The sequence below is a fragment of the Onychomys torridus genome, chromosome 10 (genome assembly GCF_903995425.1).
Source record: "Onychomys torridus chromosome 10, mOncTor1.1, whole genome shotgun sequence".
NCBI lineage: Eukaryota > Metazoa > Chordata > Mammalia > Rodentia > Cricetidae > Onychomys > Onychomys torridus.
In genome coordinates, this window is record NC_050452.1 from 10,522,381 (window position 1) to 10,543,073 (window position 20,693).

General features: G+C 40.4%; 1 protein-coding gene across 2 annotated transcripts in view; it reads left to right on the forward strand.

The window, feature by feature from the left end:
* Positions 1–20,693, forward strand: part of Aftph (aftiphilin) — a 72,901-nt gene that overhangs the window by 39,753 nt on the left and 12,455 nt on the right. For both annotated transcript variants that reach the window (XM_036201365.1, XM_036201366.1), the window contains exons 3-7: positions 5,745–5,896; positions 9,771–9,897; positions 10,786–10,842; positions 15,077–15,199; positions 19,647–19,707. In XM_036201365.1, the coding sequence (XP_036057258.1) occupies positions 5,745–5,896; positions 9,771–9,897; positions 10,786–10,842; positions 15,077–15,199; positions 19,647–19,707 (520 nt within the window). The remainder of the gene's footprint in view (positions 1–5,744; positions 5,897–9,770; positions 9,898–10,785; positions 10,843–15,076; positions 15,200–19,646; positions 19,708–20,693) is intronic.

The following is a 20,693-nucleotide window of genomic DNA, read 5'->3' on the forward strand; positions in this document are numbered from 1 at the left end:
TACAAATGCTTGGCCAATAGCTCAGCTTGTTACTAACTAGCTCTTACATTTTAAATTAAACCATATTCCTTATTTATGCTCTGCCAACTCCAGCTACAACGTGGCAGTACTTTTATTAGCATAGCAGGTTCATCTCCTGCTCCCTCTGCCTCTGGCTCTGCCCTTCTTCATCCCATCATTCTCGGTTTGACTTTCCTACCTAACTGTTGGCCAGTCAGCTTGTTTATTAAACCAATCATAGCAACATATATTTACACAGTGTACAGAAGGATTATTCCACAGAAATGTGTACTGATTCTGTTTGCTTTACAAGTGCCATCTTAACCTATGTACAGAAACTAGAGCTCAGCCTATCTGACTGTTTGGAGTTTTATGCCTAATACAAGTCTACATGTGTTAGAGCATGTTATTAAATGTCACTGTTAAGCCAATCATGGTAGTGCATGCCTGTAATCCCAGTATTTGAGAAACTAAGACAGAATTCCATATTTGAGACCAGTCTGAGCTACATGGGGCAGGAGACATTTGGGCTGGAGAGATGGCTGCTCTTCCAGAGGACCCACATGGCATGTAGTGATTCCCCTGCAGGCTTTACAGCAGGCAGGGAAAAGGTGATCCAAGAAGAGACAAGAAACTCAGCTCAGCCCAATTTTATTGTAACCGGTGCTGGAGCAGTCTAGAGTCTGGCCCAGATCATTTTACTTAGCCATATTCAAGCACAGCACAATTTTGAAAAAACGTATTCAGATAACAGTTAACTCAGTCCCAAGTGCACAACAATTTAAGACATGTTTACATTAAGATTCCTTACAAAGTATATCTGGCTTCTTTCACAAGAATAGGCCCTGTTGACTCAGAGATAGTGCCCAAGATTTAGGGTCTAGGGAATTTATTTCACTGAGGTAAAGGTAACACCTGTGGGTGTCAGGATTGGCCTGGCCCTAAGGTCACACCAAAGCCACTAAGGCTGCTGTAAAGCACAAGTGACATCACTCCTAAGAGTGGGTCTATGCTCTAAAAACAGGGCTCAAAATTTAGGGAGAAAGGTCTCAGATAAGTAAAAACATAAATTCTGGGAGATCCGGGCAGAGCCTGCTCATCAGATGGCCAGGTTGTAAAGGACATCATTTCCAGCATTCCAGGAAGAACAGCTTCTCACCTCATTCCTTTGGAGAGGTGAGCTGTGTGTTTAGCTTTCCTGGCTTCTCCAGTACTTATCTGTGTGTGTGCACAGGGCTCTTTGTTCTCCACAATGGCAGCTTACACCTTAAGGGTCTCTCCGTCATCTTCTCTCTCTGGTCTTCATGTCTTTTCTTGCCTCTATCCAGATGTATCCCTTCTGTATCTCTTAATTTCTTCCTTCTAACTAACTTTATATTTTTTCCCTTAAAGCTTATATACCCCCAACAAAATCTTTCAAGCAATATAAAAATTACAGTGTGGTTACAATCTATTTTTCAAGTGAATGATTACAATGAATACAAGTAAAAAAAAGCATGTTTTCCATATCCCTTACATGATTAAACTTTTTATGTATTGCAGGTGAAAAAAAGTTGCCCCAGGAACCCACATACATTTATACCCAAGCAACTTATTATAGATTAACAGGCTATAAGCAAGCATTTTTCTCAGCCAGTTTTTTTTGCTGACAGACTGCATTTTGCTGTAACAGAGGACCAGTCATTTTATTTTATCTCAAAAGGTAATCTTATAAGAAATCTTAGAAGAATCTAAACTTTTATATATGAAAAACAATCAGCTTTATTTTAAATCCTTGGGATGCATACCCACTTCTATCATGAAGCTGAGGGCAGAAATGGGTACAAGAAATTAATCATCACCCTCAATCCCTAGCCGATCCTAGTAAGTCAGCCAGCAATAGCCAGGCTGTCATTGTCCTTGTTCCCTGACCTTGCTCAGCTATTAAAAGTATGCCCTTAAATTGTTTTCCAAGATTTTTTTCTCTACCTCAAAGCTATTAACAAAAACATCTTAACCCAACTTTAAGTCATTATTTAAAGCTTTGTTTCAGCTATGTTGCACACCGAAACCCATGAACACATTTTTCAGTGTTAAGATTACTTGAACTGCCTTAGCTTCTAGAACTGTTTTTTTTTTCCTTTATCATTAACCTGAGCACAGCCTATATTCAAGAGAAACTAGCTGAGTTGAGTGACACTTCCTGTTCTTATTTTCTGTCCTCTTCAATCCTTGCTTTATCAGGGGTGGAGCCAGCACCATATTTTGCTTTTACCTGTATTAATTTTCCCACTAAGCTAACCTCTGCCATAATCCCTTACTGTATTTATTATAGACCCTCAATCATCAAAATCCTATTTAAAGTAACACCATTATTATATATAATATCATTGCTTTAGTTAACAGTAGAGCTTAGGAGGAAATCATCTTCACAATAATCCACAGGTAAAAATGCCCAGTAGAGCAATCAGGCAGTGGTGGCGCACGCCTTTAGTCCTAGCACATGGGAGGCAGAAGCAGGCAGATCTCTGTGAGTTCGAAGCCAGCCTGGGCTACGGAATGAGTGTTCCAGGACAAGCTCCAAAGCTACATAGAGAAACCCTGTCTCGAAAGAACAAAACAAACAAAAAATACCCAGTAGAACAGGGTATTTCCATGAGATAATCACACAACATTAGGGGCAGTGGGGATCCCCCACGCCCATTCACAACATGCCAGATACCAGAGAAAAATGGCAGCAGCAAACCTGCAGACACAGCAGTAGCAAGAGATGTTCTGGTGCTGAGGCTCTCGGGGCCGTGCCTATCCGAGATGACCCATAAGGGCCTTGCGTGCTTGTGGGCCCATCCCCTGAAGACAGTTGCCATCTGCTGCTCTCTAACATGGCCACTGGCAAAATACAACTTAAATATTTTTTCAGTCACAATTTAGATAATAAGTTACAACTTTCAAAAATTGGGTGATGCCTCCATTAAATCAAAACTAGAAGTAAATGTCATGTTGTATTCAGAATAGTTCATATGGATAAGTCAGTATAAACAAAGATCTTTTTTACTCATTAAAGTAAATCCAAATTTAATATTTTACTGGAGCAACTGTAGCCTTTGATGTAATAACTTTTATACTCATATGGTAAAGAGATTGTTGGGGTGGGCGGTGGTGGCCTTTAATCCCAGCACTCGGGAGGTAGAGGGAGGCGGATCTCTGAGTTCGAGGACAGCCTGGGCTACATTGAGAAAACCAAAAAAAGGAAATGTCATAACAAATTAAATGAACATCTTTGTTAATTCTGTTAGCTGCTTTTTGTTGTGTTGGGCTCTTTCCCTGTGGCTGGTGCTATTAGCAGATTCTGGTCATTTGTTTAATATTTATTTATTGCTCCAGTTCTGGAGTTGGCAGAAAATGGCCCAGGGGACAAATCTGTCCCTAGTTCTTGCTTCCTACCTGAAGTTTTACTGGACCCACTCCTACTTGCCTACAAAGCCTAAAGCACTCTGTTGTTGTCTGCTGGAAATGCTGCTAAACCCTGTTTTGCCACCATCTAGCAAATGATTGGAAACAATGTGTTTTCTATCTAATTTTTAAGTATTTTATAGACTTTATATCCTTTGTGGGGAAAGGCTAAAGACAAAGAAATTGAAGCAATTCGGTTAATGGGGTTTTCCTCCCTCAAATACCCTGCAGTCATTTGAGAAGGTGCTCATTGACTGGTGTGCCTAGAACCTAAGCTATGTGCAGTATTGTCCTGTGTTCTTCTGGTGACAGGTTGAGTGTGGTCCCCCCCCCCTTTAAAAAGGTAACAAAGGTGATACAGTAAAGGTTTAATTTTCTGGTAAATAAAATGTGGTCCTAGGTGAGTTTTTATTTACCTTCCCTGCCCAGGAGGGAAGTGCTCATCAGGTTTCCAATTAGATAGTTATCTGATCTCTTTCAGAGTCTTGTCTGTCTGTCCCCCTGTTGAAGCCAGTTAGTACTGGGTCCCCTTGACAGGCTCAAGTTTCAGGAGCCTGGGGATCTTCAGTCTGCCCTTTGCTTTAGGGTTCATAATTGAAAGTAGGACTTGCCTCCTCTCATATGAATATAGTGAGGGCGTCAGAGAACTTTGGCAGATTAGCAGAGGAGTACCCTGAGACTAATTATAAGTGAGCAGGCTTTTCCTCCAGTACAGCTGCCAGAAGGGAGACGGGGCACTTGGAAAATGTGATTATAGAAATTAAGCCCTTTGTTTTTCTTTTTCCCAGTTACTGACTACTCCGAAGGAGAAATCAAGTGTTAACGTTATTGTTTGTGTCAGTTGCCAGGAAGGATTTTGATGTGGCATTTTCTGTTGTCAACCTCAGTAGTACATTTAATCTTCTAACAGGCTTTAACTTATAACAGTTTGTACTCCTACTGATGTTTAAATAATAAGTTGAACTCAGTTTTAAAATATCTTGTATATATATATGAAACACAGTTAAGATGAAAATACGGTTGCACATATACAATAAATACAGTGGTATCCCCCCCAAAAAAAATCACTATTCTAAATCCAACAACTTTGAATTAATTTTTAAAAAAATCTCAAAATGCCAGGTAAATTTATCTGTTTATTTTATGGTGAGAAGATACTCTAGTCAATGTCCTCCTGGCTTTACCTCAAGGTAAGTGAAGAAATGGGATTTCTAGAAGATAATGCATAATGTCAAAAATGATAAAGAGCTGTTGAATTTTAGATCAGTAAAAACTGAGACACTCAGACCAGCAGGATGGCTCAGTGGGTAAGAGTGCTTGCTGCCAAGCCGGAAGGCCTGAGTTTAATTCCTGCAATCCATGTGGTGGAAGGAGAGAACCATCTCGCCTCCAGGTGTGCACCATGACAAACAGTCCTACACCACCACTACGCAGAAAATGAATACATGTAAAAAAACCCTAAGATTTACTTCTGTTATCTTTAAGTGTGTGTGTGTGTGTGTGTGTGTGTGTGTGTGTGTGTGTGTGTGTTTGCTTGCATATGGGCACGTGTATGTGAGTACAGGTGCCCACGGAGACCAGAGTCGTGGGGTCTCCTGGAGCTGGAGTCGTGAGCTACCTGGTTTGGGTGTGGAAACTGAACTTGGTCCTCTAGTGGAGCAAGAGAAGTGCTCTTAATGACTGAGCCTTCTTCCTCTCCAGCCCCACCCCCAGGTTTTTAATTGACACACTCTTTCTGACTGTGTTCTGCACTTGTTTCAGCAGAGGTCTTTCAAAAAGACTTTCACAGTTAAGTGTTTGTATCAAGAAAACAGTTCTAATTAGCTGTGCTAACCTACTTTTCCCAAATACCACCTTCCTTGGTCTGTATGTCTCTATGCGTACTCTGTTAACTGAGTAATGGAGAGAAGATGAATGTTGTCTGATTTTTTTTTTCCTTTTGGTTTGACTTTTGGAAGATTATTCAGACTTGGAAGTTACTTTCTTACTATACAATAGAGTAGTAACTTTCTTTGTAGAGATCTGTAGCAGACTAAGATACTCTATGGAAAGGACCAGTGGATGCTTGACACTTCCTGTCAGCCACATCTGCAGCAGCAGCATGAGTGCTCAGTCATTTAGAGTCACTGTTGAAGTTGTTTCCCTCACTGTTTTCTCTACCTGAGTGGTGGGTGGTTTCCTTCCTTCCTACAGATTGTGTGTGTCTGTGTCTCTGTGTGTATGTGCTCGCACGTGCATGTGTACGTGCACTAAAATTATGACATCATTTAAAACTGAAGAAATGAAAGTGAACTTTTTGGGGGTTGATTCAGACAGCTTTACTCAACCGGTTGGAGAGAATTTTCGAAGCCTGCTTTCCTTCTGTATCTGTTCCTGATGCTGACGAGGAAATCACTTCCCTGAAGCACTTGCTGGAAACAAACAACTTGCAGATAAAAACAAGAGAGGCCTTAGCTGAAAGTGGGTAAGTAGTAGATAGTTCTTAGAGAACTTGATTCTGTTCATTTCAGTTGGTCTGATTTGAAAAGATTTCTCACAGCATTGCTTTAAAATACTGTATTTGAAGCCTAATCATGTGCTAAAAGACTTGAAGAAATTATCGCTGTTTCTCTACTTTTGAGATGTTTCTTTTGATACCTTTAAATTAACATTCTAATCAGCCAGTGCTCTGTTACCTCCTGACTACCTAGTATGGTAAATGAGCTGGTTTTTGTTTTAGGCAGTGTCCAACTCTATAGCCCAGGCTATACTTGAGTATAGCCCAGGCTGCACTCAAACTCAAGGGCTGAGATTACAGGGATGTGTCAGCATACCTAACGGCAGTGGAAATGTGTCTGCACACTTGGCTTCACTGAAAATGTAGCTCTTCTGCTATTTTGCTTTCATCTCAGCATACTGACATCACAACTTTTGGTTACTTTTTTAAATGTCGTATTTTCCTTTTAACTGTGTAAATACTATGTACTGCTAAATAAGCCTTTGTTTTCTCTTCTACTCTGTCTTCCTAAACTTTATGCAAGGTGAGCATCCCTAATGTGGAAAACCCAACTTTGAAGTGCTATGAAATCCAACACTGTGGGGCTGTGGGTGTGGATCACTTGCCTAGCCTGCTTGTACAAAGTCTCAAGTTTGGTCTCCAGCACTGAAAAAGGAAGAGAGGCAGTGTCATACTTAGGCAGGTGGACCTGGGTTGCATCAGAAAGGTAGCTGAATATGAGGTTGGAGTAATCCAGTGAGCAGTGTTCCCCTCTTAGTTTCTGACTCAAGCTCCTGGTCTTGGCTTCTCTTACTTATTTATTAAAATTTTTTTCCATTTTACATACCAACCCCAGTTCCCCCCCTCCCCTTCTCCTGCTTCCTCTCCTCCCTCCCACTCTACCCCCATCCACTCCTCAGAGTGGGTAAGGCCTCCCATGGTAGTCAACAAAGTCTGGCATACCGTGTTGAAGGAGAGCCTAGCCCCTCCCCATTGTATCAAGGCTGAGCAAGGTGTCCCACCACAGGGAATGGGCTCCAAAAAGCCAGTTCATGCACCTGGGATAAGTCCTGGCCCTGCTGCCAGGGACCCCACAAACAGATCAAGCCACACAACTGTCACCCACATTTAGCGGGCCTAGTTTGGTCCCGTGCAGGTTCCCGAGCTGTCAGTCCAGAGTCAGTGAGCTCCAACTAGCACCAGTCAGCTGTCTCTGTGGGTTTCCCCATCATGATCTTGACCCCCTTCCTCCAACTCCTCCTCCTCCTTCCTCCTCCTCCTCCTCCCTCCTCCTCTTCCTCCTTCTTCTTCTTCCTCCCCAATGCCATTTATTGAAGGAGGGAGGAGGCCTTAAATACAGAATACAGGCTTACTGAACTAAATCCCCAATCCCGCTTCTGATGTTTTACAATCTTGCATCTAAGCTGTTAACGCCCAATATGCTGGATACACAGACAAGGAGCTTCCCTTAAGCATTCAGGAGAGTGGAATCTCGCAGGGAATTAGCATAGGAAGGATAGCCTGATTACTTTTTTAATCCACAAATTTTGAGCATTGACACGACACGCAAAAAGTTTATAATTTTGGAGCATTTCAGATTTTAGATACAAAACCTAAACCTAAAGTAGTCTGAAGCCCAAAATACAGAATTCTGCTCTAGCGCTTCACATAGTCTTTCCTCTATTTTCTACATCTTTCCTTGCCCCTAAGAGCCTAGTCATAGAGTTTTCCTGGTGATCAAATTTATCATCCCCTGCCACACCCTGCACCAACTATCTTGCTCCTATTTGAAATGGTTCAGCCTAGGCCTCTTTCTACCTGTCATCCTAAAATGTCCCTTCTAGCTCCCTTGAAGTAGCCTGTTAGGGAGAATGCACAAGAGACCAAGTGCTCCTGGTTAGTGCAGATCTGTAAGTTGTTGCTGAGCTGTGGTTTCCCAGTGGAGCGTCTTGACGGGAGTCCCACTGACGGCTTGTTCTTCAGTAGTGAGCGCTCCTTTATAGTTTCACCTTTGCAGTCGCCGCTCTCCTTTGCCTCTCCTTTCCTTTCCTGGAATTCCTGTTAATTATTTGATGTTAGGGTGTCTAAGTGTATTTTCTGATTTTCATTTCAAAGTTACGTCTATTTCTGGGCTTTCTTTTTATACTTCATCATCATTTTCTGCCTCTGGAAGCATCCTTTCCTTCTCAAATTTTCCCTCTCTTCCATTTAACTAAGTCACTTATAACTTGTTTGTCCCTCTTTGTAGCCTCAGTATTTCTGGTACAGGCTTTCAAAAAGGGCACAAGTCTCTTTCCAAGAGAATCAATTAAAGGAAATAATATACCATACAATAATACACCCCATAAAATACTGAAATATGGTCACTGCTGGCCTAATAATAGAATCCAAGTGGTAAAAGACATCTTTTTACTTACTGAGAGCTGTAGGCTGTAACTAAACAGATGATGGTGCATTGACCTGAGTATGATGTAGCCATTGGCAAAGTCACAGCAATCCTCCCTGTCCACAGGGAGTGTGTGACAAGATCCCTGAAGATGCCTAAAATATTGATTAGTGCTAATGTCTATACATGCTCTGTTTTTTCTATATGTCCACAAAGCCTTGTTTATAAATTACACATAGTAAGAGGTTATAAATAGTAACTAATAGAAGATTACACCGTATTAAGAGTTATGTGAATGTGATCTCTCTGCACACCTTATTGTACTGTGATATGAGATGACACAGTGTATGTGATGAGATGAGATGAGGGAAATACTCATAATAGCACCTAATTAAAAATTAATGTGTTTTGTCTTACTAGAGTTTCCCCTTGAATATTTTCATACCCTAGTTGACCACAGGTAACTGAAAACCATGAGATAAAAGGACAGCGACAGATGGGTAGAAGGTGCTACTGTATATATGCAGGCCAGAAAATACAACCTGAAAAAGAAATAGAAAATTATACATTATAGATCCATATTTAGAAAGGCAGAAAATATAATTGCTCCTTTATTTGTGAATCAAGACTGAAGGAAAGTTGGGCATGGTAGCATAGAATTCTAGCACTCTAGAGGCTGAGGCAAGAGGATCCAAAAGCCATGTCTACCTGAGCCTGTCTCAAACCACAAAAAGAAAAAACTCAAATATTGAGTAACTATTAAAATGGTGCGTGCCAGGTAATTTTTTTGTTTTAAATGTTAATTTTTTGAAACAAAATGTGTAGCACAGGCTAGCCTAGAACTTCCTATGTAGCCAAAGAAGACTGAACCACTGATATTTTTTTCTCCTGAGTGCTGGACTGTAGACCTATACAGTAGGCCAATTTTTCTCAGTGCTGGGGATGGAACCTTGGGATTTGGGCATGCAAGGCAGTGCTCAACCAACTAAACTGTAACCTAGCCCTTAAATGTTTTTCTTTTACAATAAAAAGGAACAAGCTAGGACCTGAGAGATGGCTCAGCAGTTAAGAGCACTTTACTCGTACAGAGGACCTGGGCCCAGTCTCTGGCAGCAACATAGTGGCTTACAGCTTTCCATAACTCCAGTGCCAGGGGATCTGATACCCTCTTCTAGCCTCTGAACATATGAGGCACAAATGTGTGACACATACACACATGCAGACAAAATACTCAGACATATAAAATAAATAAATGATCTTTTTTTTTTTAAAACAAGCTAATTCCTGGACTGTATTCCTTCATATGAGTTTAACTTACCTTTCTAATTACTGTTGGTGTTGCCTCTTGATTGCACTGAGATAACAGTTGATACTCAATTGATGGCAGTGTATGGTATATCAGCACTGTATTGAAGGGGAAGTTCGTGGTGAAAGCCCTTGAGTAACGTATTGTTGGCTTTATTGTGGCCTTTACAGTGAACTGCTGGATGTGTGGACGGAACTGCAGGATATTCATGATGCACATGGCTTGAGATACCAGTGGGGTGGCTCCCATAGCAACAAGAAGCTTTTGTGCTCCTTGGGAATAGACACTCGAAACATTGTGAGTTTGTTAGAACCTTGAAAAACACTTTAATCAACCTGTGCATTTTTTAAATTTATTATTCTATTTAAGCTGTGACTATCTAGCTCTACAGAGAAATGGTTGGCTTGAATGTTCACTTATTTTGAATGTGAAAATTTTAAGACACTGTAATGTTCCTGTAAAGACAGTGGTCTTCTTTTTTTTTTTTTTTTTAAGATTGGTTGATTGATTGATTAGTTGATTAGTTGATTGATTGATTGATTATGTATACAGTGTTCTGTCTACATGCATCCCTGCAGGCCAGAAGAGGGCACCAGATCTCATTAGAGATGGTTGTGAGCCACCATGTGGTGCTGGGAATTGAACTTAGGACCTCTGGAAGAGCAGCCAGTGCTCTTAACTGCTGAGCCTTCTCTCCAGTCCAAGTCAGTGGTTCTCAGCCTTCTTAATGCTGCAACCCTAAATACGGTTCCTCATGTTGTGGTGACCCCAACCATAAAATTATTTTCATTTCTACTTTGTAATTGAAATTTTCTGTTATGAATCATAATGTAAAATATCTGATTTGCAGAATAGCTGATAGGCGACCCCTGTGAAAGGGTGGTCTGACCCCCAAAGGGGTTGTGACCCACAGGTTGAAAACCACTGCTCTAAGTATTATTTCTTAGAAAAATTTTGTTTTTCCTTAACTGTAAAATGAAAAACTGGGCTGGATTACATATATACATACATGAATGTATGTACACACATGTAGTATATATGTTTATAAGAGCCCATAGGAGAGCTTATATTTTATTCTGTTCATTATTCACAGTATAATAAAACATTGTATTAGAAAACAGTTTCATTGTATGACAGACAAATCATTCTCTAAATACATGTTCTTTCTCCCTAATACAAACATAGCTGTTCACTGGCAATAAGAAGCAACCTGTTATAGTGCCCATGTATGCAGCAGGATTGGTAAGTACAGAATACTTCTGCTTATATTCATCTTCATTGCATTTATTTTTAAAATCATCTTATATAGCATGACAAAAAAATTAGTTGTTTGTTTTGAGATATGGTCTTTCTATGTAGACCTGGCTGGCATAGAATTCTCAATCAGAACAGTCTGGCTCTGACTTACAGAGATTCGCCTGCCTGGCTTTGCCTCCTGAGTGCTAAAATTAAAGGAATGCATTACTACACTTGTCAGAAAATGTTTTTTTTTTAATATTTATTTATTTATTATGTATACAGTATTCTGTCTACATGTATGCTTACAGGCCAGAAGAGGGCACCAGGTCAAATTATGGAGGGTTGTGAGCCACCATGTGGTTGCTGGGAATTGAACTCAGGACCTCTGGAAGAACAGTCAGTGGCTCTTAACCACTGAGCCATCTCTCCAGCCCCCATAGAAAGTGTTTTTGTTGTTGGTGGTTTGGGTTTGTTTGCTTGTTTGTTTTTCTAGACAGGGTTTCTCTGTGTTAACAGCGCTGGCTGTCCTGAAACTCTCTCTGTAGCCCAGGCTGGCCTCAAACTCACAGAGATCCACCCTCCTCTGCCTCTCAGGTGCTGGGATCAAAGGCATGCGCTACCACTGCCCCACAACACGGGTGCTGGGATCCAGACTCTAGTCTCACCCTCGTTCAGCAGATACCGAAGCTGAGCCATCTCCTCAGCCTATCTTTTTCTAAACTTTTAAAAAGAAAAAAGGAAAATAAAGTACCTGGAACCTTAGAGATGTTTTAATTCAATTATTAATTTTAAATAAAACAACATTGAAACTATGGATGTCCAAAAGAGCATGAAATACAAATTATAGTACATGAAAATGAGCGAGGACCTTAGAGTTTCCATTAATATTTTAATATTTTTAATGTGTAAATTTTGTTTTCCCAGATATACTGGGTAGTTCTGGCAAATGGGCATTTTTCATTTATTCTTTTGCAAGATTTAGTCACATTTTGTAGCTTTGTGGGGAGTGGGTATGCATGTGAGGTCAGTGCACATGTGGGTGCAGATGTCTATAGAGACTGGGAAGGACACAGAGCCCTGCTCTGTAACTCTGCTTCATTCCTTTGAGACAAACTGCTCCCTGAGCCTGGAGCTAGACTGCAGGCCAGCAAGCCCCAGCCTCCTCTGTGTCAGCAGCACTCACAATGCTGGGTTTACAGGCATGTGTGAACAGTTAGTTACACCCACCTTTTTAGGTGGGTCCTCAGGCTTCCACAGCAGACATTTAGAACCATCTTCCCAGCTTCTCAATCAAAAATTTGATGTTTGTGGTTTTGGGGTGAGTTAACTGCTAAATGAAAATGTCCTATCTGTTAAGCTAAAAATGTCATGTTACTATAAGGAAGAAATTGAATTTAAGGGAAAAACGTAAAAACTAAAGAAAGCTGAGTGTGGTGGTGCAGACCTATAATGCCAGCACTGAGGAGGCGAGGATGCAGAAGAATCAGGAAGGAGTTCACAGTCATGCTTTTCTCTTGGCTAGTTCAAGACTAACCTGGGCTACGTGAGACCTTGTCTCAAAGAATGAAAGAAAATAAGAAATCATAAAATAGTCTAAATTCTACAACCTATATATGCATGTAAAGTACAACTTGATTTTTTTAATCCACAGTTTATTTTCTGTGACTAGGCACTAATTTTATTGGTATTGAACTGGAACAGTGTGTTTTATCTTTGCAATTTATTATGAAATTTTCTGTGCCCAAGCTTTTTTTTTTTTTCTTTTTTGGTTTTTCGAGACAACCTCTGTGAGGCAGCTTTGGAGCCTGTCCTGGAACTCGATTTATAGACCAGGCTGGTCTCGAACTCACAGAGATCTGCCTGCCTCTGCCTCTGAAGTGCTGGGATTAAAGGCCCGTGCCACCACCGCCCGGCTATGCCCAAGCTTTCTTATCAGTCTCTGCTCCCTTATTTACCTTGTATTGTATGCTTTTTCATTCTAGGTAAATACAGTCCAGAACATTAATTTATTGGTTATCTGGATTTCCTTTTTCCTCAAGAAGTAATACTCCAGAGGTTGTTGGTATAGTCTCTTGATCTGAGTAGGAACTAGGAGTTTGACAGTTTGGTCAACTTGCCAGCCTGTGTCCATCAGCACATTAGCTACCTCAGAGTCCTGTGAGGAGTTGATGGCTGAAGCTTACACTTCATTTTGTAACTTTATTGCCTGTAATAGTAAAAACAGACTGTTTTTAAGCCCCATACTAATATTTGTTTAGTGAATGTAAATAGATCTTCCCACCTCTGTCACTGTGGTTTCTGGGTATGGGTGGTTGGGGTCCATGTTGTATGACTCTGTCCATCTGCTTCCTGCCCAGGCAAGCAAGTGTCACTGTACCCACCTGAGTAAACAGTGAGCTAATATCCAGGGATATCTTTAATACCAAACTTTAATTTTAACTGTGTTTTTCCCCCTATGGTGCATTGTATATGAAGGAGTAGACCTGAAATAGTCTTTTGTTGTTGTTTTTGTTTTGGGGGGTTTTTTGAGACAAGATTTCTCTGAATAGCTTTGGAGCCTTTTCTGGAACTCACTCTGTAGCCCAGGCTGGCCTTGAACACACAGTGATCCTCCTGCCTGCCTCCTGTGTGCTGGGATTAAGGGCATGAGCCACCACTACCTGACTGAAATAATCATTTAAGTTTCTGGTTCTTCAACTTCAAAATCGTTTGGAAAATTTAAGACAGATTCCTGTGGTCTGAGTGTGATGGTACACGCCTTTAATCCCAGCACTTGGAAGGCAGGTGGATTTCTGTAAGTTTGAGGCAAGCCTGGTCTATAGAGTGAGTTCCAGAATAGTCAGGGCTACACACAGAAACCCTGATTCAAAAAAAATTTAAAAAAAGAAAGGGGTGGAAAGACACAGATTTCTGGCACTCTCTTAAGGTTTTTCTTAAGTGGATTTAAGGCATAGCTTGAGAATTTCTGCATCTGATAAAGGTTTAGGTGCTGTTAATCGGCAACCACATTTTGAGCACAGCTGGTTTAAATCAATTCAATTAAGAAATGTGGCTGCCACTAGTAATTACCAAATGTATATTTTCTTTTATAAAAATATGTTGAAGAACCTGTATAATACATAATATATACGTGTACCAGGTTGACCAGGAACTTGTTTTCATCTGTCTATCTACTACATGAAGCCTGTCGTATACATTAGAGTTAGGAATTGGGGCTGCAGGAAGGGGAGGTGCTGGGTGTATAAATTGCTCTGACTAGTTTACTCCTCTGAGGGAGTAAGGATTCTCCTTAAAAGGCAGCTGTAGAAATCCACAGGCTCTGAGATTCCTGTCTCAGAGCTTTGACCTCCCACACTCATGCTACACAGAGTTAAGAGTGGTGTGCGTGCGTGCGTGCGTGCGTGCGTGCGTGTGTGTGTGTGTGTGTGTGTGTGTGTGTGTGTGTAGAAATGTAATAAATATTCAAGAGCTTATCAAGTTGTTTGGTTTTGTTTGGTTGGTTTCCAGATGATGTAAGCATTTTACTCTGGTCCTCAGCTATGATTTATAATATACAAAAAAAAAAAAAAAAAAAAAACTTTGCTTTTTCATACTATTAACCTGGATTGTCCATTTTGTAGAGCCTTGATACCAATTTTTTTTTCTTCTATACCCATCCAAAGTATCTACCTTTTTTATTTAAAAGTTGTGTTTGGGCCAGGCTGTGGTAGTGCACGCCTTTAATCCCAGCACTCAGGAGGCAGAGGCAGGGGGATCTCTGTGAGTTCGAGGCCAGCCTGATCTATATAGGAAGTTCCAGGGCAGCCAGGGCTGTTACACAGAGAAACCCTGTCTCAAACCCACTCCACTCACAAAAGTGTGTTTGAATTGTTTCAGATCCAGTGGAGTACAGAGAGTATTTTCCTCTCTAAAATGGCAGTCTCTCTCCGTTTTCTTTGCCAGACCCAGGGTCTAAGTACCAAGATACCAGCTCAGATTTAAAGACATTAAACTCATACTAAAAGACACCGTGTTTTCAACATACCACTATGTAAAAAAGATTAATATTAACAGAGTAACATTAGAGTAAACATCAAAAAGTAAAATCTTATTTAAGATGGAGATTTGACTTCAAAAAATTTTATTCTAAAATAATCTTTTATATATAGTATTTTGAAAATGATATTTTTTTTCTTTTAGATTGCCATTACAAATGTGTTGATCCCTCTCCAATTAATGACTAATATGCCTTTTTCAGGGTATGTTAGAGCCCACCAAGGAACCATTGAAACCACTATCTGCTGCAGAAAAAATTGCTTCTATTGGTCAGACAACCATTATGACACCAGAAATGAACACCTGTATATCTGATCCTTTCCAGGTAAAAATATTTGTGTGTGTAAGTACATACTGGTTTATTTTCCTTAATATATCTTTTATCTTTACATTTGTAAAACATGATAATAGACATGTTTTTGATTGTTAATTAACATTCTTAGAATACAATGGGCAAATTATCTAAAGTTTCAAAAGTAAAAAGATAGCCAAGCAGTGGTGCATACGCCTTTAATCCCAGCACTCAGGAAGCAGAGGCAGGCAGATCTCTGTGAGTTCAAGGCCAGCCTGGTCTACAAAGCGAGTTCTAGGATAGTCAGGCCTGTAAAGAGAAACCCTGTCTCAAAATCAAAAGAAAAAAGAAAAGAAAATGATATGTAAAACATAGATCCAACCCTTTCAATTGTGTTTCAAGAAACATCTGTTGTTACTGCTGTACGTCACTGTGGTTTATTCCTGGGCATAGTTGAAACTTCATTTCCAAGCCAGAATATTGCTGACTTAGTATTAGGAGATCCCCAAGCCTGGTGTGCACACTGCCTGGCTTCATGGACGGTTGGCAGCGTGTCCGTCACCCTCCTTGCCTTGCCCCACACTGCACTCGCAGGCTGCCATGCCTGTGCGGGTCCCTAGGTCACAGGCCGCAGCACACTGGCTCTACCTTGACCATCGTCCATTCCTACCATCTCAGCTGCTTTCGTAGACTTTCTGAAAGTGCAGCTTTTGTGTTGAGACACTTAGTGTCGGCTTTCCTTCTTTGCTCTTTTCCTCCTCTACACAGCCACCTCACAACTGCTGCTCACTTCATTGGAGTTAGCTGTTGCTTGTCATTTTGCCCCTACATCTTAGAAGCTTCTTCTGTCCATAATCTTACACCGTGTTATATTCTTATATAATTTAATTCAGACTTAACTAAAAGCATATTCCAGGTAACCAAATGAAATACCTATATTTTATTTAGAATTTCATGCTGAGTTGCTTGACTCCATGCCTGTGATTCAGCTTAAAACAGGCACCTGAAGTGAGTGTATTATGAAGATCTTCTTCGTATAGAGTGAAGCGTCCCACCACTGGACATCGGGATGCCATGTATAATTTTTATGTCACTTTCGGGCCCCTACAGTAACACTCTTGTATCTGGAAGTGGCTGTGCTTTTCAGGTGACATGACAGTAGCCTGTAATGCTGGAAATTTGCAAATTATATCAGGAATACCTCTTCAGGATCCCATTTTTCTTTCTCCCCCCCCACATAAACCATAAACCATACTTCCTTGTATGTTTGCATTCTTAGCATCACTGAACAGTGGTTTTCAAGCATACTGCAGTTTCATGAGTTCTTTTCAGTCTACCTACTCTATCTCAATTTAAATACTTGTTTTATGGTTTGGGGGTTTTTCACCCCCTCAACCTGAGTAGGATTTTTCAGTACTACAACCGTTGCTTCTCTTGTTAAGGGACTTTAAAATTTTGGAACCCAGTGTACTGACAAACCTGTAATTCTAGGACTTGGGAGACTTAGGCAGGTTAATCTTGATCTCAAGGTTAGAGGGAAATTAGGAAAGCCTTGGAGAGGACACTAGGGTGCCTTTCTTCTTTCTTCTTTTTTTTTTTTTTTTTTTTTTTTGGGTAGAGAGGGTATCTTGAACTCACATTGTATGGAGGCCAGTATGACCACCTGGTCATCAGTAGCAGCTTTGGCCACTTTTGATAGAGCTATTTTAGTTGTGGGTCAGATTAAGACCAGGGTGGGAAATGATTATCTCACACCCTGCACCTTCTTTTCAACAAGGAAACATACTTGGGACATCTAAATGACCTGCCCAAGGTTGTGCGTCAGTGGGTCAGCAGGACTAGAACCAGGCTTCTTTATGCCAGCCTCTTGTGTTTCTGTTCTAGTTACAAACTAGGTTTTCCCCAGCATTACTTTCAACTTATTTGAAATAATTACAGATATCCATGGCATTTTAAAGCTAGAACAAAGAAAAGGCTTGTGTGTCCTTTGCCTATGTACCCCTTGGCTACCTTTCATATAATTATTGTAAATATAAAGTATAATCAGGACTAAGATAGGATCTTGTTTATATAGTTATGTATCCCTTGGTCACGTGTATGGATGCAGGTAATCACCCCACAGTCAACATACAGAATCCTTCACTCCGCACAGAGACCATCTTAGGAGCTGAGAATGTAGCTTAGTGGCAGACCAGTGTCAGGGCCTTGGGAGCTAGTGCACAGCACAGACACAGGACAAAGATACCCTCAGTAGTAACACTCCTGTCCCACTGTCTTATCCCTGGCATCTCTTAATGTCTTATACCTTCCTCCTTAGCCTCTGAACAGGCTGAACTTGATCTTTTGGAGACTAGATGCTTATGTTAATTTGCCTGTCCCTATTTTACCAAAGCAATTATAGTATCTTCCCCAAAGAATTAATTCACGTTTCTATCCTACATACAATAGCATCTTTCCCCATAAAAAAAAAAAAAAGTATAATGTTATAATAGTGCCTTCCTTACAGTGAGGCGTGGCTAACCAGACCAACAATATGAACGTAAATAAGCAACAACATGTTGATATTTAAAAATCTAATAGAACACAAGTAATTTCCATAAGTGTTGTTAACACAGTCAGCAAAAGAGAAAACGAAACAGTTTTCTGAGTGAAAAACTAAATGACTGCTCATTCAAAGAACATCTGTCAGCCATCTTCTATTTGATATTTACCATTGTTCACTTTGTTATAAAACTTAAAACTCAGAGTAGTCAAATCAGTTGTAAGAATTCATTTTAGTGCATCAATCTCCCAAGGTATGGTAGTGCGTGCGGTGATCACACTTGGAGAACTGAACAGAATTTGAGTTCAAAAACCAGCCTGGCCTCACATAGTCAGTTTAAGGCCAGCCTGGGCAATGAAACGAGACTATGTCTCAAAAAGGAAAAAAAAATCTGATTCCATGTAATTTCTAAGCCAAAGAACTTGGCTAAAGTAAGCCCCTGAACTGTTCTGGGGGCACATACCTACATACCTACAATCTAGCACAAGGAAGCAGAAGGACCACAGGTTTGAGACTAGCCTGAGAAATGTATCAGGACCTCATCTCAAAAATATGTTAATTGGGCTGGAGAGATGGTTCGGTGTGTTAAGAACACCTGCCTGTGTGAGCATGAGGACTGGAGTCTGAATCTCTCACACTTGAGTAGAGTGTGGGTATGTCCACTCAAAGTGTGTAACTCCAGCGCTATACAGGACAGAGATGGGATGGTCCCTGGGACTTGCTGACTGGCAGCCTAGCCCCAAGTTCAATGAGAGACCCTGTCTCAAAGGAGTAAGGTAGAGAGGGATAAAGCAGGATGTCCAGTGTCTTCCTCTGGTCTGCCCACACATACTCTCACAAACATATTCTCTCTCTCTCTCTCTCTCTCTCTCTCTCTCTCTCCCTCCCTCCCTCCCTCCCTCCCTCTCTCTCTCTCTCTCTCTCTCTCTCTCCCTCTCTCTCACAGATTCTCTCTCTCTCTTCCTCCCCCCTTTTCTCCCTCTCTCACACACACAGACACACACGTGCACACGCACATGTATACACTTAAATATCTGAAAATCAACACTTTAAAAATATATATCCCAGCCAGGCATGGTGTTACACACCTTTAATCCCAGCACTCAGGAGGCAGAAGCAAGCAGGTCTCCAGCCTGGTCTGCATAATGAGTCCCAGGACAGCCAGGACTACATAGTAAGACCTTGTCTCAAAAAAAAAAAAAAAAAAAAAAAAAGCCGGGCGGTGGTAATCCCAGCACTCGGGAGGCAGAGGGATCTTTGTGAATTCGAGGCCAGCCTGGTCAACAGAGCAAGATCCAGGAAAAGTGCAAAGCTACACAGAGAAACCCTGTCAAAAAAAAAAAAAAAGAAAGAAAGAAAAGAAAAAACAAAAAGTGTGCATCCCACTTATTGACCTACACTTTCTTTTCTTTTAAAATCAAGAAACTTGTAAAGAACTAGAGACTTTGGAATCTGCACCTTCTCACTTTATCGATCATGAGACCAGCTAAAGAGAGGTCCAGATTGACTTCAGTGCAGTACCTTCTCTGTTAGGTTGCACTTTATCTGCTGGTGTTACATGGCTAGTTTTTAAAATAAACGTCATCACTAAAAACCTGTGTTTTAAATCCTCTTCTTAAAATCTAACAGTTTAAACACAACTTGAGAAAGATTGAAGTAGAATCAGTACATAAATTTGAAAGTTTAAAGATACTCCGTTTGTTGGATATAAATTTTATGTCAATAAGCATACTGTTTATAAATTTTGCAATTTCAGTTTGTGTTATTATTTTCAAATAACCTGAAATTATATATTATCCAAATTTTGTCTATAGGTACATTGTTGCCTAGTGGTCTTGCTGTATTTTGGGGGTTTTCTTTAAGGATTCTTTACGTTGCCACCGCCTGTACTGACTAATTTTGATTTTGTTTGTTTGTCTTTGTTGTTTTCAACTCTAGGAGTCTCTACCACCCGTCCAGTTTGACTGGAGTAGCAGTGGCCTTACTAACCCTTTAGATGGTACGTCTCTCCGTAGAGCCTCTAGCGCCAGAGCTAGAGTTAAGAAAGCTACCCAGTTCAGACAGACTTCTCTCTGCTGACTTCCTTTTTGTTTAAACGTAACTTCTTATTCTTATCTTTGGAAATTCAGGCTTTCTTTCTAAATAGTAATTGCTCAAGATACCAGCCATTACTATTATCAACAATATTAAAACCCCCAAGTATTGGTAGTAATAGCAAGGTTTTAGTTCCTTTATCTTAAGTCAAAATTAGATAGTTTAAATGATATTTTAGCTAGGACCAATTTATTTGAATGTTTTATAGCTTTACTTTGTGAAATTTTCCTGGATACAAAGTCTCGTGGTTAGAGGTTGCTTCAAAGCATAAAGCACAATTATTCACTTAACCAAAAACAGTATGCAGATCCACATTTATTGACTTAATGTAGTTTTCACACAGTAGCATTTTATAGAGTATATGCAAATGGAAGATGAATGATTTTCATGATTATTTTTAAACTCATCTCAAATACTGACAGAGCGCTTCCAGAAATCAGTAGTTTTTCTTTGACTTCAAATCTCTGAAAGGGGAGTAGCTTAGGCAAGCACTGTAGGGTCTTTAATGTACAGTGCTAGTGTTAGAGGCCGTGCTGTGGTTTTCAGTGGCCCTGACTTATCATTGCTTCTTCCGCCATTTGAGCCAGTGTCTAGAATATCTGGTGCCGTCATCTAAATGGCATCTAGCATCCCATTGCCTGAGACACTCTTACCAGCTTTTCCTTGTAGCTAGCATCCTAGACACCTGGAAACCATCAATTGAATGTCCTGCTGAAGGAAAGCCTGGATGCACCTTTTGCTATTGTCTGGTGTCTTCAGTCAAATCATGCTTTTTATTAACAACTTCTTTACAAATGTATACTATTTGTGATTACTCTTGCAGAGTTAAAGGGGAACAGTACAGCTTGCACACCAGGGTAGGGCAGTTATCCCCTATTATGTTATTTTAAA